The 14,569-nt window shown below is 40.6% G+C and overlaps 2 protein-coding genes across 3 annotated transcripts; one reads left to right on the plus strand and one right to left on the minus strand.

Moving 5' to 3' along the window:
- Window positions 1-3,879: 3,879 nt before the first annotated feature.
- Window positions 3,880-8,509, plus strand: LOC131879481 (uncharacterized). Of its 2 annotated transcripts, XM_059225822.1 has the most exons (6): window positions 3,880-4,089; window positions 5,122-5,823; window positions 6,233-6,899; window positions 6,976-7,233; window positions 7,307-7,753; window positions 8,081-8,509. In XM_059225822.1, the coding sequence occupies exons 2-6, from the start codon at window positions 5,183-5,185 to the stop codon at window positions 8,294-8,296; spliced, it is 2,229 nt and encodes a 742-aa protein (XP_059081805.1). In that variant the 5' UTR covers window positions 3,880-4,089; window positions 5,122-5,182; the 3' UTR covers window positions 8,297-8,509. The 2 variants fall into 2 exon arrangements, with proteins under 2 accessions (XP_059081805.1, XP_059081804.1); XM_059225821.1 differs by lacking the exon at window positions 3,880-4,089 and having other exon boundaries at window positions 5,026-5,823.
- Window positions 8,422-13,248, minus strand: LOC131879482 (uncharacterized). The gene is made up of 3 exons (XM_059225823.1): window positions 12,886-13,248; window positions 9,168-9,293; window positions 8,422-8,697 (listed from the first exon to the last, which is right to left on the minus strand). Exons 1-3 carry the CDS (start codon window positions 12,938-12,940, stop codon window positions 8,519-8,521), a joined length of 360 nt encoding a protein of 119 aa, XP_059081806.1. The 5' UTR covers window positions 12,941-13,248; the 3' UTR covers window positions 8,422-8,518.
- Between the last annotated feature and the right edge of the window lie 1,321 nt (window positions 13,249-14,569).

Consider the following 14,569-nt stretch of genomic DNA (forward strand, 5'->3'; position numbering starts at 1 on the left):
TTAATCCTGTCGAGGTTGCGTGCAGGCTATTTACAAATTCTTGTCTAGAGATAAAAAAACAAAAAAAGTTCATTCTCCCCTAGCGTAGAGTTTTTGAAATATTGTTAAGCCGCACAAGGGCCTTCAAATTCAGACAGAGTAGAAAACAAAAGCATCCATGTATCGCCATTTTAGCCTGAAATTTGATGAAAAATCATCAGTACAACTCCCAACGAATAACGAAATTCTGTTCAATGACCTTTGGGTTGACGCCGTTGACCAATCCCCTCATTGATAACGGAGGTGAAGATATTGGGCAGGTCTCGTCCATGAAAGATTTAGGAGCAGTCTTACCAAATAATGGAAAATTCGATGAGCATATCTGCTGTACTGGGCAGGTCTCGTCCATGAAAGATTTAGGAGCAGTCTTACCAAATAATGGAAAATTCGATGAGCATATCCAGTAGAAGGTGGGTAAAGCTTTTCAAATGTGTGGTTGGATATATCGCACGTTTAAGTCCAGAGATAGTATCACATTGCTAACTCCGTACTAGTCAATTCTCCAGCCACATCTTGAATTTGCCTCGCACATTTGGGCTCCATGCCCCAACCCTATCGATATTACATGCTAAATACTTCCACTATCAAAGGGAACGCAAACCATACTTTATTATATGATAGGGTTTTTTGCTTTCAATGACATTTAGGAAACCTTGATTTACTGAACGATCCAATTTTTGACCTTTTTGCCTGCAATGTTTTCGTATCAAATTAGCTTTGATTCTAATTCGATCTTGAAAATCACTAACCATGGAATTAAATTCCCATACTTTTAAGGGCTAAAGACGTGAAGAAAGGATAACCTTTTTAATTTTCTTTGTAACGAAGATTTTCAAAGGATTTTGTAGTAGCAACGTGCAAAGAGAAACGACATTTCTTTTTCACCACAGACCACCATAGGATTGAGGTGCAAGTTTGTTTGTTTGTTTGTTTTTGGCGTCAGACGGCAGCTCTCTCGCTGGAGATGCAATCTGATGACGAATGTCCCAAATAAAGATAAATTCACCTTCCGTTATCAAAACCTTCATTAATTTTTACCTCACCCTCGAGCATAACCGCAAGTTCGCTCCCATGAGTTGTTAAAGATTCTAATTTGATATGACAAAGAAGCTGGGACTCGGCAAACCACGGATCGAACCAAAGGTAACAAAATGGCACCCAGACGCTTTACCGATATCCACGGCTTCTGGACTGGGATTGATCTGTCTGTTATGCGAAATTTATTACCGAGTATTGTAAAGTATTCGAATAAACTTGATCCCAACCTCATCTCTGATCTGATGTGTCCTATTAAGGGCTATGGTCTGAAAAGAGCTAAAAACGAAATCTACGAGGAGATAAACGGACATTTTTCTTGTTTCATAAATATGGATAAAACTCTGATTGTGACAAGTCATTGCTATTGCCATACACTTGGCGGCGTTAAAGTTGTCCCATTTAACGTAATTTATTTGATGCAAACATTTGGACTAAAACCCAACCCAACCTCGAGAATGACTTAAAACAACTCACATAAGCTAGATCTAGAGCATGGAAGTCTCAATTTAACTGGAGGTCTATCAAATTGTCACCATATATCCCGGTAGGCTTTGATCTCATTAGGAAACGGGGCTAAAACGATGAGTTAGGCCTTACCTTGGATCGGTTTTCACCCTCCATCCTGTTTAAGAGGTTACTGCTGATCATTTCCAGTCAATATAGTCCAATTTTCACGTATATTGTTGTTTATAATTCAAGATGATTGACATTGGAATTCTAGGATCATGTTGTAGTTGGCCCCTTTTTCTTTCTGTAGTTAATAAAACACGTCTAATTCACTTTCAAGGAGCGCTTGGATGTTTCTGGCAACCACTCAAATTAATTATATTATGGAACTTTAACCGAATTCTTGTCACTTGTAATGTTTATTCGAACAAGTCAAATTTTATGGTTCGTCAATCTTGTATCAACCATTTACCTCAACTTAACTTGGACAGCTGAAAAAAAAACTTGAAGAATAAGAAAAAAATCCTGGTAGACAGGAATTCCTCAAGCTACAGCTTAAAACTAGCCATGTTCCTCTCTATAATTTCGAATGTCTATGGCGAGGGAATTTGCCTGGCTTGGAGAGCGTGACCATGATTTTTTTAAAATTTTGGTCGGGAGGTTGAGTTCAATGGTTTCTAAAATTTCCGTCATACTATTAGGGTACATTTGGCGGTGTCAAATGTGTCCAACGTAACGTCGTCCATGGCTAGAGTAATTTTCCATGACTCGATCGAGTTTTTCGGAATCTTGGAAATTCTCATGGACTCGAGTCCTCACTAGAATCATCTCCACAGACTATATATTGACTAGACCTCGCATAGCGCGAGGAAAAATGCGAACGCTTGCCTTCATCAGCTGGTACATAAATTTTGGTGTACAGTGACTCATGCTTTTCATCCGTCAGCATGGCCGGGTTGAGAGTGAGTTTGTCCATGGACTCCATGGTTTGTCACTGGTAGCGTTCGTTGAAGGCCCAGCGATTGTAGGTCGTTAGTTCTAATCAGGCAGTCACCCTCCCCTTTTTGGGTGTACAGAGTTGTTGACACAAAATCCATTTTCCTCTGCACTGAGGTTGGGCCAATGCGACATCTAGATCTGTGATCATCTCAAAGACTATATTTACGACCAGCGAAAAAGTTATAAACGCTACAAATTTTTTCCCTCACTCGACCCGACCTTGAAATAAAATATATGACAATGGACCAATTCTTTAGAAGTTTGAAACGCGAATTGCCATTTGATCACCAGATCAATAAAAAAGAAAAAAAAGGTTCTCTCACCAACGAAGTTATGAATTAGATCGGATTACACCATTTTACCTAGAATGTCCGAAAATGTTTGTCAAGCGTACTACGCAAAACCAGGCCTTGCATTCCCGTCGTTTAACGTGGGAAAAAGCACGTGATATTGGATATGCGTCCCGTATCGGAACTAAAGAAGATCCCATGATTTCTATAGGAGACTTGCTCGAGCCATTTATTCATAAACCTCCTTCTTCAAAGCGACTATGGTGGTTAAAATGCAAAAAGGGGACAAACAAGCACAGCTAGACTCCAAGACATGACCATTATAAAAGAAAAATTCATATGCTCTCATGAATGCTCTCACTGATAACTCACTAGCTAGGTCTACCAACCCAAATTCGTTGGTAGACCAAATATCATAAAAAGATTGAAATAGACGAATTATAACCTTTCATTTTAATAGTACTGGGGATTACATTCCCTGTATCGGTTAGAAAAGCTCGTGAAAAACCAAACCAAACCAAAAATAGAATGTGATATGCGATTTGATTAAAGTTTGCCACTCATACTCCAAGCCTCCCTGTCCCAAAAAATTGCAACACAATGCACCGATGGATCAAATTTCAAGCCATTCAAAATATCGTATTCGCAATTGTATGAAATCATTAATCGTCATTGCATGTTTGTAGCTTTTTAGAAATATCACTTCGGAATGAATTGCATGTGCGAAACTAAAATCCGGACTCCCTTGTTGCGATGATCAAGAGTCAAAGCCATTTTGAGACCCTTCCGTTGAGAAGACGGCAAATAATTTGTCCCTGATTTCATTGACTACTTGCTAGTTTAAAGACGGAAACTAAGATTCAAGCAATACACACAATCTTGGCCAGTTAAGAACTCAACTTGGACTTGAATATTTATCAGCCTAGTTTTCAAATTCAACCCTTCGGAGTTTCTGCACTTCAGTGCTACAGATTTACCAGCGACCACATCGAAGAAACGGAGGAGCCATTTTGTGAGCACCCGATTACCCAAGTGGTCAACAAAGCCGATCTCGTTTTTTTTGAGATGATGACAAACTGACTAGTGCAGAGTTCTACAGCATACGTGAGTTGGTGTCCCAGAATTTCGAGGTCTATGCTGGACAAAGAGAGCTCAGGAATACCTACAGCTACTTTGAGTGTACGCACTAGTCCATTGCACAGCGAGATACTCTTTGAAGTCGAGGCCTGCTGTTAATTGTGAATTTGCTCTGGATTCTCGGACGAGGGAGTTGGCAGTAAGTCATGCGTCAAACACAAAGATCAGGTTGAAAAAGCCTGTTTTTGAAGTTCATAACACAACAAAGATGGAGAGCTTCAAGGCATCAAATGTCATTCAACCTCCGTCCGGCCTTTTGTCCGTCACACAAGCTCTAAAATTATCCCGCCTCCCACCAAAAAAACCAACAATAACAACGCAAGATGCGTGTTCTGAGTTCGATTGGCGTATTACTCTGTACTTCCTGAGATTGAAGTTCTACATAGAATAATGGGAGCCATAAAACAATAATGGTTTGGTCGCTATGATTGTATGCTGAGATTTCAGTTATTTCAGAGTTGACCAACACGATCGACATTTGAACGTATACCAATCTGTGGATATGAATCCATAAACAAGATTGAGGAAGCAAGCCTGTAGGCTTGGATAGGATGCAAGACTGGCTTTTGACTGTGCTATTCTTGGGTATGGCCAACGTTTATTAATAGTCGATACTACATTTGATGAAAGTTTGGGAAAAATGATTCTTTTTCTTGAAAGTTACGACCAAGTGTAATACACTATTGTAAGGTAGGATCCAATCTCAGGTGAACTTGGATAAACGTTTCCGCTATCAATCAAAAATTTAGAAGTCAATGTGTTCACGTCAATTTTCCTCTAGAGTTCCGATCAAAATTGTGTAGTGGATGAGGTGGGCTCCTAAAACTTTGGAACCATGCAAAATTGGAATTCTTATTTTCACTAACACACGGTATATTTTTAGATTGAAGCAAACATATAATTTCAAGCCCTCGAGAATTGTGATGCAAACCAAAACGACCTTTCCCAGCTTATATGAAATGGTAGTCCTATATTGCAATGTAAAATATTTCCAAGGATCAGTTTATCAATCAAGATTCCATTACCATCTTTTAATTCCATTTTTAAGATCCCCGATAAATGCCTTTGAAAATAACTAATCCTGAGCAGGATATAGAGCAACTTGACTTAAAGACACAAAAGTTGATGGCGTACTTAATGCACAGACAATTGATATTCATCCTCTTTTTAGGGCTACATAGACGCATGAAAGCAGTTGGCGTTGGCAGCCGAATGACCAGAAACAAAGAAAAATGAATTCTCGTCCAGCCACAAATTTGGCCGTCGTTAAACCAAGCGTCCGTGGAAGTTGTAGCTCCGTGACGCACGTTGAGCGTCAAACCCAGCGCTCCACCAACGCAAGAACTTCATCGTCAACAACAGCGACATCCACAACAACAACCAAGAATAAGTCGGAGAGCGTCAAGCTCACTTACTTTGGCGGCAACGGGTGTGACTCGAGTCATTTTCTGCCTCGTAAATACCCTCCGACCAAATGGAATGGTAGCAACTTTAGGAGTAGAAGCCACTCCGCTCGATCAAGGAATCCGAGCCTTTCCAGAAACAGAGTTGTTCAGTCTAGATCTGGTGGTCAAAGAGAAGACAACCCAAGGGTACCGACCATCTCCCGACGGTTTCAGAGCTTTCTTCGGGCTAAGCGAAAACCTGAGATCAAGCAGAGTGATCACCTAGTGCTTTTCGATGTGCACGATTCCTACTTCTTCCAAAGCCCCGACAGTCAGCCTTCGACCTCAACATCGTTCTCCAGGAACTCGAACCCTTTGTACGCCAGTTTCTCGGACGCGCAAAATATATCCAAGGGTACACTTTCATCAGCGGATCATCAGACAGATAAAACTGTCCTCGATTCTGTGGTTGATAGCGTCATCTCAAGGTAGAGTGTTTAAGAAATATGATATTGTTGTGGAGATGCATGCTGTGCGACTTGGGAGCGTTCTCAAGAATGCTCACATTGTAACGATCTCATCTGAATTCTCGCTTCCACTATGGTTCCTGCCAGTCTCCTCTGGAGGTTTTCTTCATTGGCTGAGAATCAATTGAAGGAAGTTTATCTATCTCTTGCGGTTGATTCGCCTATTCCGACTAGTCCTTATTCCAACTCAACCATAGCCAGAAAATGGTTCAATCCAACATATCGTTACTTTGTTAAGTGCTTACGCAGATGGTGTGTGGTTTACGGGGTTTAGGTCTAATCGAGCATTCATCTACAAATGGCTCGCGAGTTGTCGAATTGCCTAATGTGTTGCCACAATTTGCACCTTCGCAACGCTTTGTTCTTCCAGAGATACTTGCCTCATTAACAGTCAGACACGGGTGACTGGCTACACATTCTCTGGTGGTCAAGCCCATCACGATTCGTTCCAAGCCGCTGGATCCGGTCGGCAGTATATTACTGAAGTGGTATCCCAAGATCGGACTGACTTTGAATCTGATCCCGTTTACTTCAGTTTGAGTATCTTATCACCATCTTCCATCCCCGAGTGCAATTCGTCTAGTCTAATCAAGATGCAGATCAAGAAACGCCCCGTCTTTGAGGGGTTTACCATAACAGTGTCACCGATGTTTGTGCAAAATATCCAATGTGTCAATACCAAAGGAGAACTCTTCTCTCTCCTGGATCCGCCGAACACGATGAAGACTACCGTTAGATTTAGGACCGTCCTTGAGTTAGAGATTCTGATGGATCCCAAATATGTGGTTGACGTGTCTTATCCGACTTTAGCGGAGGCAAAATTGAGTAGCCAGATCAATGCGGACTCTCTGGTCACTCCCAGTTTGCTCAACATGACATCGTATGATGCCAATAAAGGAGTTTCGGAGGAATTCTTTGAGGAGGAACGACATTTTGAATCAAGTGTGCTGAACGATCCAACTCACGAAAACAAAATGTCCTTCGACGAACTTGGCCAAGTGTATACGAACATTTCTAGAAAGCGCATTCTATCCAAGGTAAGCGGATCAATCACACTGTACATAGATATGAGTTGAGACCAATGAGTACCAAAATCTATGACATATCTTCAAGGTTCAGTGTTCCAACATCCATTTCCACGCTCATAATGATGGAAGTACAAGTGTCCATCGACACACGACTTGTCGGAAGAATTCCCAGGCCTTCACTGACCCAAATAATAATGACAACAACAACACCAACAACACCTCGTTAGGAAGCTCTGTAAAACTTCCCGTGCAGAAAGAGATCATTGAGCACACAATGGTGGTCCGACACCCTTCGGACTTGTCCAACTTCTCGCAGCAGGTGGAACGAGAGAGATATCAAGGGGTAATAATATACCCGCTAGCCCTGGAATGCCCATAAACCCTTTAATTGTTGAATACTCTCTGTTCCATTTCAGACGCTGGGTAAACTTACCCGAGGAGGTGTCCCACAACAATTGGGCAGTACCTACGTTAGCATGCCTCATTCTGAGGAGGGTCATTACAGCTCACTGAGCTATGAGGAGAAACAGAAGAAAATCCCTTGTGAATGCGAGGATGAGCTGGATGAAATGGAGAATGGGGTCAAGTTTAATCCGTTCTACGTGCGGGAAATGCATCAGACCACTAACAAGTCTGGAAACCGGCCAAACTTGCCTCTAAACATAATCAATTCGGGTGGCCTCTGTCAGGTCTTAATGGACTCGGTCATGCACACAAGCCACGTGGCTGCCATCCACGCTGAACAATCCGATTGCTTCCAATGCCGCGAATACATGCACAAATTTAGAACTGGTATCTCTGACTTAGGAGATCAAGTTCAAAAGCTGGAACATGACGAACCTCGAACCTACTATGACATGCAAGTAAGTACAGGTCAATTGTAGTTGTATTGCATAGCGCTTACATACGGAACCTTGGAAATTTCGCTTGGAGAGGTTTAGTGAACAGTGACACGAATCAATCCCCGATTCAATACCCTTATCTTAGAATTACAAATCATAATACCGTCATAAATTTTTGGCTTTGGGAGTTTCTGATGATCGTAATGAGTTCAAGAAACGGTTATTACGTGCTTTTTTACGACGCCATTGTCCTTCTGATGACATCAAAGTTTGCTCAACCTTATGGCAGACGATCATTTTTCCAAATAATCTTATCCAAAGTAAATATTGTTTCATATCAAATTACAGCACTCCTTGGATGTGGAAAGGGCCCTTACTCGACTCCATTATCCGGCCTTACATCAAAATAGCAATCGAGAATCCAGTCTAGCGAAACGAGACCGTAGACTCAAAATGGTCGCATATTTCTCCGTGGTCTTTTTGTTCCTAATCATGCTTGTTATCGTGATTGTGGTCCTTGGACTGTATTTTCACCAACAAGCCTTCTTGAACATGGAATCCTAGACACCGAAACCTATCGCTACCAAAGAACCCCAACAATGCTCCAACTAACTTAAAATGTAATTTAAAGTTCCTTTACTATTTATGATAAAATACTTAACAAGGGCATTAATTCAACATGATCGATATAAAAAAAAAACGAAACTGACTCTATTTCATTTTCCTAAATCCAATAGAATGATATCTTTTTCTTCTCATTTTTTAAATCAATATTGATGGGGCCTCTCAGTGGAGAAGAGCAGCCACTAAAAGTGCCAAAGGTATGGAGAGAGCGAGAGAAATGGCTTTCATGGACGTCGCTCCATTGCAAAGATCCCCTTCACAAACACAACTAATAGTGCCTCCATTCTGTTTGCATCCCGTCTCTTGGGATTTACGCCCGGTGAAACAAGCTCGAGTCACATCTGAAATAGAACCAAGAATCCTTTATAGCTTCCAAAAAACACGAACATATTAGCGTCACTTTTCGTGAGAAGTCACTTAAATATGAATCTATGGCTGTCATTGTCGACTACTGTTTGTTTTTGTTTTCAAAATGAAGTTGTTTTTTCCTTCAAGGAGAAAGGATGGTAAATATTTGCTGACAGACCTTCTTCGAGTTTGCCAAAACGAGCCTTAGAAAATGGGAATCTGCAAGAGAAAGTCTTTCAAAGGTTCATCACTTTCTCGAGCGTCTAAGAGAGTAATCCGTCTTTTGTGAAAGAAAAACCTTTTCCGAGGTTGACAGAACAGACAGATCACATGCTCCTTCATTTTTGAAGAAAATCTCATTTAGAGTATTGTGGACAAGCTCGATATTTGATAGTCGAGACCCCATACTATCATTGAAAACTAATTCAAGCTCGAATGAAAGATTCAAAAGATGTTCACTCACCATTGCCAAGCACAATCTTCGTACAATGAAGCTCTCCCGCGCGACATTCTGAGGCCTCTGCTTGCGAGATATCCGTGCAATCACGCCCAGTTCCCGAAATGCAAGTGTAGCATTGGAGACTTTCCACTAAAAAAAAAAAGATAAAACCTTAAATGTCCATGCCAAGTTTTTCTTTTATACTTATAGCGCAAAGGTTTTACTCCAATATAACATTAACGAATCAGGTAGGAGTCGTCCAAAAATGATGGTAAAGAAAGCTACTCTTGGAATTGCTTATTACGGCAGTTGACATTAATGAAGAGGGTAATTCTGTAAACAAAACTGTAGAAGGGTATTTGTCGGGTGTGAAAAAAACACCTTCATTCTTTCTGTTCAAGAAAAGGGGTAACTGCTTTTCAAGAGTTTTTCTTTTTGGATAAACGCATACTATGACAAGGACACGTGTTTTATTCTCTGAAAATTTGCAGGCAATGCCATGTCTCTTTCACAATGCAGGGAAGACTTTTTCGGCGAGTTTGACAATACTCTCCTTCATTCCGTCATTTGAAAAGGCGGCCGTTATCTGCTTTCCAGAGATGTGATTGTCACGGTCTTCGCCCCAGAAAACGAATTATTTTCAAATCAGACGCAAGTAATGTACTTTCAGCATTGCTATGAACAACGTATTTGATTACAATCGGAACAATTTTACCTAATGAATTATGTGTGAGAGGCATCAAATAGCCTTTCGGAAACTAGTTTACTCAAAGATAAGATCATCAGTAAGTGCCAAAGAAATGAAAGTTATTGACTAGGAGGGGGTTGAAGAGTCACGTTTTCTGCAAGTTTTAGTAATTTTATATCACTTAAGTTTAGATACAATTATTCCAGTTTTAGTCTTTTTCTGTTGTATGATCAAGCTAATTTTTTCTTGGCCACCTTTCACGTTCCCTGACTTTGTGCCCGTGGTGATTGATACCAAATATAATTTGAGTTAGATGAAGTGCACAAGGTGAGAAGGGAAAAATCTTTGTCAGTGCTTTTTTGGATGGAAATAAACTAAGCCTTTCGTTCCTTTCATTGTTGATCAGATGCAAGCCTTAAGTCGGCCCATCATCATTGAGAATCTAAAGTTCGGTTTTGGCCTGAGCATTCTCAAAAATTTAGTACAGTCAGTATAAAATGCAGTATAAAAGGAAGTCCCAAAGTCAACAAAATCCCATGTTTACCAGCAGTAGAAGGGTTCCACATTCACAATTCAGCATCGCTAACTTTGATTTTCGTGATGCTTCTTTGATATTTGATGCCTATGGATCACCAAGAAAACACGCCGAATTCTGACCATAAAAGCTGGACGGTAAATAAATAAGATTCACAATCCCTGTTTTACGTAGGATGGGTGTACGAGTAAGTTGAGTAACGTTCTGAAAACTACATGGCCGTGGAAGCTCAAGTTACTTGAGTGTGTCTCTCTTGAGAAAAATGCAGTCATGAAATTTGTGAGATTGCCACTCAGTTGTCAACTTGAAGTCTTGATAGACTTTCGGCAGAGAAAGGAGATGCCATAAAAACATGGCTTTCTAAAACAACCTTCGTCAGTCCCAGAAGAGCTGATTTGGGAATTGAGTTTGATTTCAACACAAATAAGGTCTTACATCTTGGCGAAAATTGCGGGAGATCCAATGCCTTAAAGATGCCTGACCCTCGATCTAATGCACTAACAGGTACTGCCTACCTACTCATTCTTAACCTTTTGCTCATGCATGACCTCTTCTTACATCATTATCATATTCCCCATAAGCGTGATATTCAATCCCTACGATCTTTTTATCACATATATTGGGGGGGGGGGTCAAGTCGATTTTGCTTTTTTCAATGAATGTTAATGACTTCATGGTTTCAACCAAAACCAGCTTTTCAACGGCGCAACAATGTTGCTGAAGATGTTGCGTCCGTGAAAAAGTTTTGCTCAGTTCATACAAGTGGTTATTTACTTTGTACTATGGAAGTCCGTAAGCTAGCCAATCTCAAAATTGAATATGCTCAAGAGTGGGCAAATGGGCAAGGTCCTGTATTTAAATTGATGATTCCCCAATTTACCCCTACTCCTAGAGTTCTAAGTAAATACGATTTTTGCATTTTGTGGGCATTTGATGTGATGTTTATTCAAGCAAAGTCCGTCGTCTTAAAACTTCTGATACAACCAGAACAACAACTTGGGTCTGTCAAACAAACCACACAAAGCAGATGTCACTTCCATTGCAGCAGGCCTCTATATCCCTTGAAATTGTGCATAATGGGCTGAAGTTCTCGCTTATTGCGCGTCCTTGAAATGGAGGGTTAATGAGTTGGGGGAAAAATGGCAAAGAATCCTAAACGCACATTTCCCCCAATGTTTCAAAGAAACATCCATGTTAACCTGTCGCTATAGATTCTTTCGAAACATCTCGCAAATACCTCCCAAGATTAGTCACAGCCGATCTGAAGCCTCAAGGCATTCATTTCGAGGGTTCATGCATGATTTGTTGGGGAGGATATTCAAGGAGGAAAGTAAAGAGCACGGAGGACAGAGGTGCGTGTGGACTGTTCTTATATGTACTCGTACGTACCCTACTGTACAGTGTACACCCTACCATACATACAAATACGTAGCACAAAACGAAAATGTGTCTAATGATCACCCTATGCCATAAAGACATGTTCAGTTATTCAATCATGAAATGACGTGATGCCTTGGAAGGAAAGATACGTTTGACATCATTGAGGGCCTCATTTGAAGAAAACGTCGCTTTCTATGGAACCTAATCCCACCGGTTTGCATCCATGAATCGGTACAGAAATCAAAGTCATTTCAATTTGCAGAAGCCTTCAAACGTTTCTTAAGTCTTTGAATACAGTTTAGATGCTTTTCCCTTTGGTTCACGGCTCGAAGTTATGGTTTGGTGCGAATATATCGATAAAAGACTACGAACAAAAGAATATTTATTCAAGGCATATCTTGTTCAATGAATTATAACGACTGACAGTTTTCCAAAGATCAGCTCTAGGAGCCTTTTCCTTTAGTGTTCAGCGCTATATTGCATGATATTACTGAGACATTTTTATTCAATTTTGCTACATCATGAGCTTGAAAAATAAGAAGATAAAAAAATGTTGCATTCAATCAAGTTTGGCAAGATACCTTACCAAAAGCACATGCATCTTGGAAGTTGTTGCGTGTGAATATTTATTCATTCTTTTGTTTGTTGCAGAATTCTTATTCGCAATTTCAAATACTGTACAACGCGAAACAACTTCAGCTTGAAGTGTTCTTTGACAATGCACCTTTTTTATCAAGATTATTTCCTGTTAGCTTTTACTCGAATCGTCATATTTTCTAATCTTTAGAATTGCTAAATGTCCCTCAGTAAAAGGTTTTTGTCCTAACATCTGTTTTTTTTGTGTGTATGATGATGACCAGGGATGACTATCGACGTTTTGCTTTGCACCGATGATGCTTCAATGGTACACAATGGCAGCTATCGGACTTCGAAGTACGCACTCGCCTAGCAATTATGTTTCAAACCTGATCGGTGGCGAAAATACGCCATTGGATATCAAAGTTCCCATCGGGTTCTTGTAGTACATGTAAACAAGATCATTTGTGGTTCTCAATGACCTTTTGTGAGCACAAGATTACTTATGATAGGGAGACAAAAGCTGTTGAGACTGACTAACAATATCATCAAAATTGTCTTACCAGACCCAAAGATGGCGAAAATGACCAAGAGACTGGACAGAACCAAGAGCTTCATTGTCTTGCGTATAGTTTGTCAATGCTCACTGAAGCACGAGAACGAGTTCTGAGGTTGGAAACGCCGTTTTAACAATTGAAAAGCACTAACAATTTGGTTTTGGGTGGAGGTCTCTCGTAAGTTCCAGAGAAGCTCGTATTCTCGACAGGAAATTTTCAAAACTGAAGAAGATTCGCTCGCTTTTGGGCTAGTTGGCTCGTGCACTTTTGACTCGGATGAAATCCTGAGCGTAAGGGACACACTCACTCACACTCACACAGACACACACGAGAGCGGGCTTGGACTTTTACTGTCTTATTGCCTTGGATACTTCAAAGCTTGTCGAGTTTTCGTGTTTGATAATGGTGCGAGCGGCGATGCTTGTGTCCCCGATGAACGTCGTCCTGTTCCCTAGCTAGCGCACCACTTAAATGTACTTTTCGTGGGTCCGCCAAAGAACTTATCATCCTGGGGACTGGACACGCTTGATACAAGTGGATTTTCGAAATTATTTAAATGATGAGATTTTGTCAAATGTTTTGTGTAAAACATCGTCGATTTGGCATGTGTTAAGTACAAAGTGAAAGACTGCTTCTTATGCCGAAAGAACGTGCAGTAGAAATGAATACCATTAGGGAGGAACGCATAAACGTTAAAAAAGTGGGTTAATTCAATACGGTATAAAGCCCATGATAAAGGAGTCATGCATGGATTGTGTTAGTTTGCAGGCTCCAAGAATTTAACCTAATAAAAGCAGGACTATTAGATTAGCTTCCTGTCCTTGGTTTACTGGATTGGCAAATACCCGAGGAATACAATTCCTTAGAGGAGAGCCTTTCCTACATTTATTTGGTTAGGGAACAAGTTAATCGTACATTTGGTCACGCCAATGGACTTAGTCACTCCTAGGCAATCCCACAAATTGTATTGTTCCACTTAAAATACACGCCCCAATGATACGCGTACTTGTTCTTTACCACTTAGCTTCGTCAAGTAGACAATTCATTCCATTGTTAACAAATATGTATACGTACATCAACGTATCACATCTGAAGAGTGATACAACACAATCTCGTAATTAAACAAACTGCAACGCCAAAAAACGGCAAAACATGTTTCACTTTATATATTAGTAGATAAAGTAGTAACTGAAGCAGACTTACTTGAACTTTCAGCCCACTTGTCGACTGGGTTGGCCGGCTTATTTGCCTACCAGAGATCGTTAACTTTCTTGGACACCCTTGCCAATTCAGAACAAGGCTTCGCCCACATTCGAAAGTTTCGCTTCTCACTTGTCTGGTCTCCAGATGGTTAAGGATAAACCATATTTGGAATTCTATACTGAGACATAACATCTCCTTTGGCCAGCAAGCACATGTATATCCACACCCCAAGGCTAGCAATACATTTGCATACCGATTGAAGTGCTTTGGAAAATTACCTCTCCATTATGCAGTTTTTATTGAGCGCAGAGTGAGTTACTGAGATACCACGGCCCAGGCCTTCTCATTCCCGCAACTCTCAAGTGTGATCAAGTCTGATCAAATCCCCTCCTGGCCAAACGTGCTATGAAGAGGCTTGAACTCCCACTGTGGCAGTAATGAATGGAAAATCCATCTGAAAATGACAAAGATTACAAAATGATTTGGA

This window comes from Tigriopus californicus, chromosome 4, assembly GCF_007210705.1.
Source record: "Tigriopus californicus strain San Diego chromosome 4, Tcal_SD_v2.1, whole genome shotgun sequence".
NCBI lineage: Eukaryota > Metazoa > Arthropoda > Copepoda > Harpacticoida > Harpacticidae > Tigriopus > Tigriopus californicus.

What these genes read in the sequence shown, in the direction of transcription:
- LOC131879481 (XM_059225822.1), top strand. Translation starts at nt 5,183, where the DNA reads ATGAATTCTCGTCCAGCCACAAATTTGGCCGTCGTTAAACCAAGCGTC. An exon ending in AACGAGAGAGATATCAAGGG is followed by an intron (nt 7,234 to 7,306) that starts GTAATAATATAC and finishes GTTCCATTTCAG; the next exon opens with ACGCTGGGTAAACTTACCCG. An exon ending in GAACCTACTATGACATGCAA is followed by an intron (nt 7,754 to 8,080) that starts GTAAGTACAGGT and finishes ATCAAATTACAG; the next exon opens with CACTCCTTGGATGTGGAAAG.
- LOC131879482 (XM_059225823.1), bottom strand. Translation starts at nt 12,940, where the DNA reads ATGAAGCTCTTGGTTCTGTCCAGTCTCTTGGTCATTTTCGCCATCTTT. An exon ending in TTTCGCCATCTTTGGGTCTG is followed by an intron (nt 9,294 to 12,885) that starts GTAAGACAATTT and finishes TTTTTTTTTTAG; the next exon opens with TGGAAAGTCTCCAATGCTAC. An exon ending in GAAGATTGTGCTTGGCAATG is followed by an intron (nt 8,698 to 9,167) that starts GTGAGTGAACAT and finishes GTTCTATTTCAG; the next exon opens with ATGTGACTCGAGCTTGTTTC.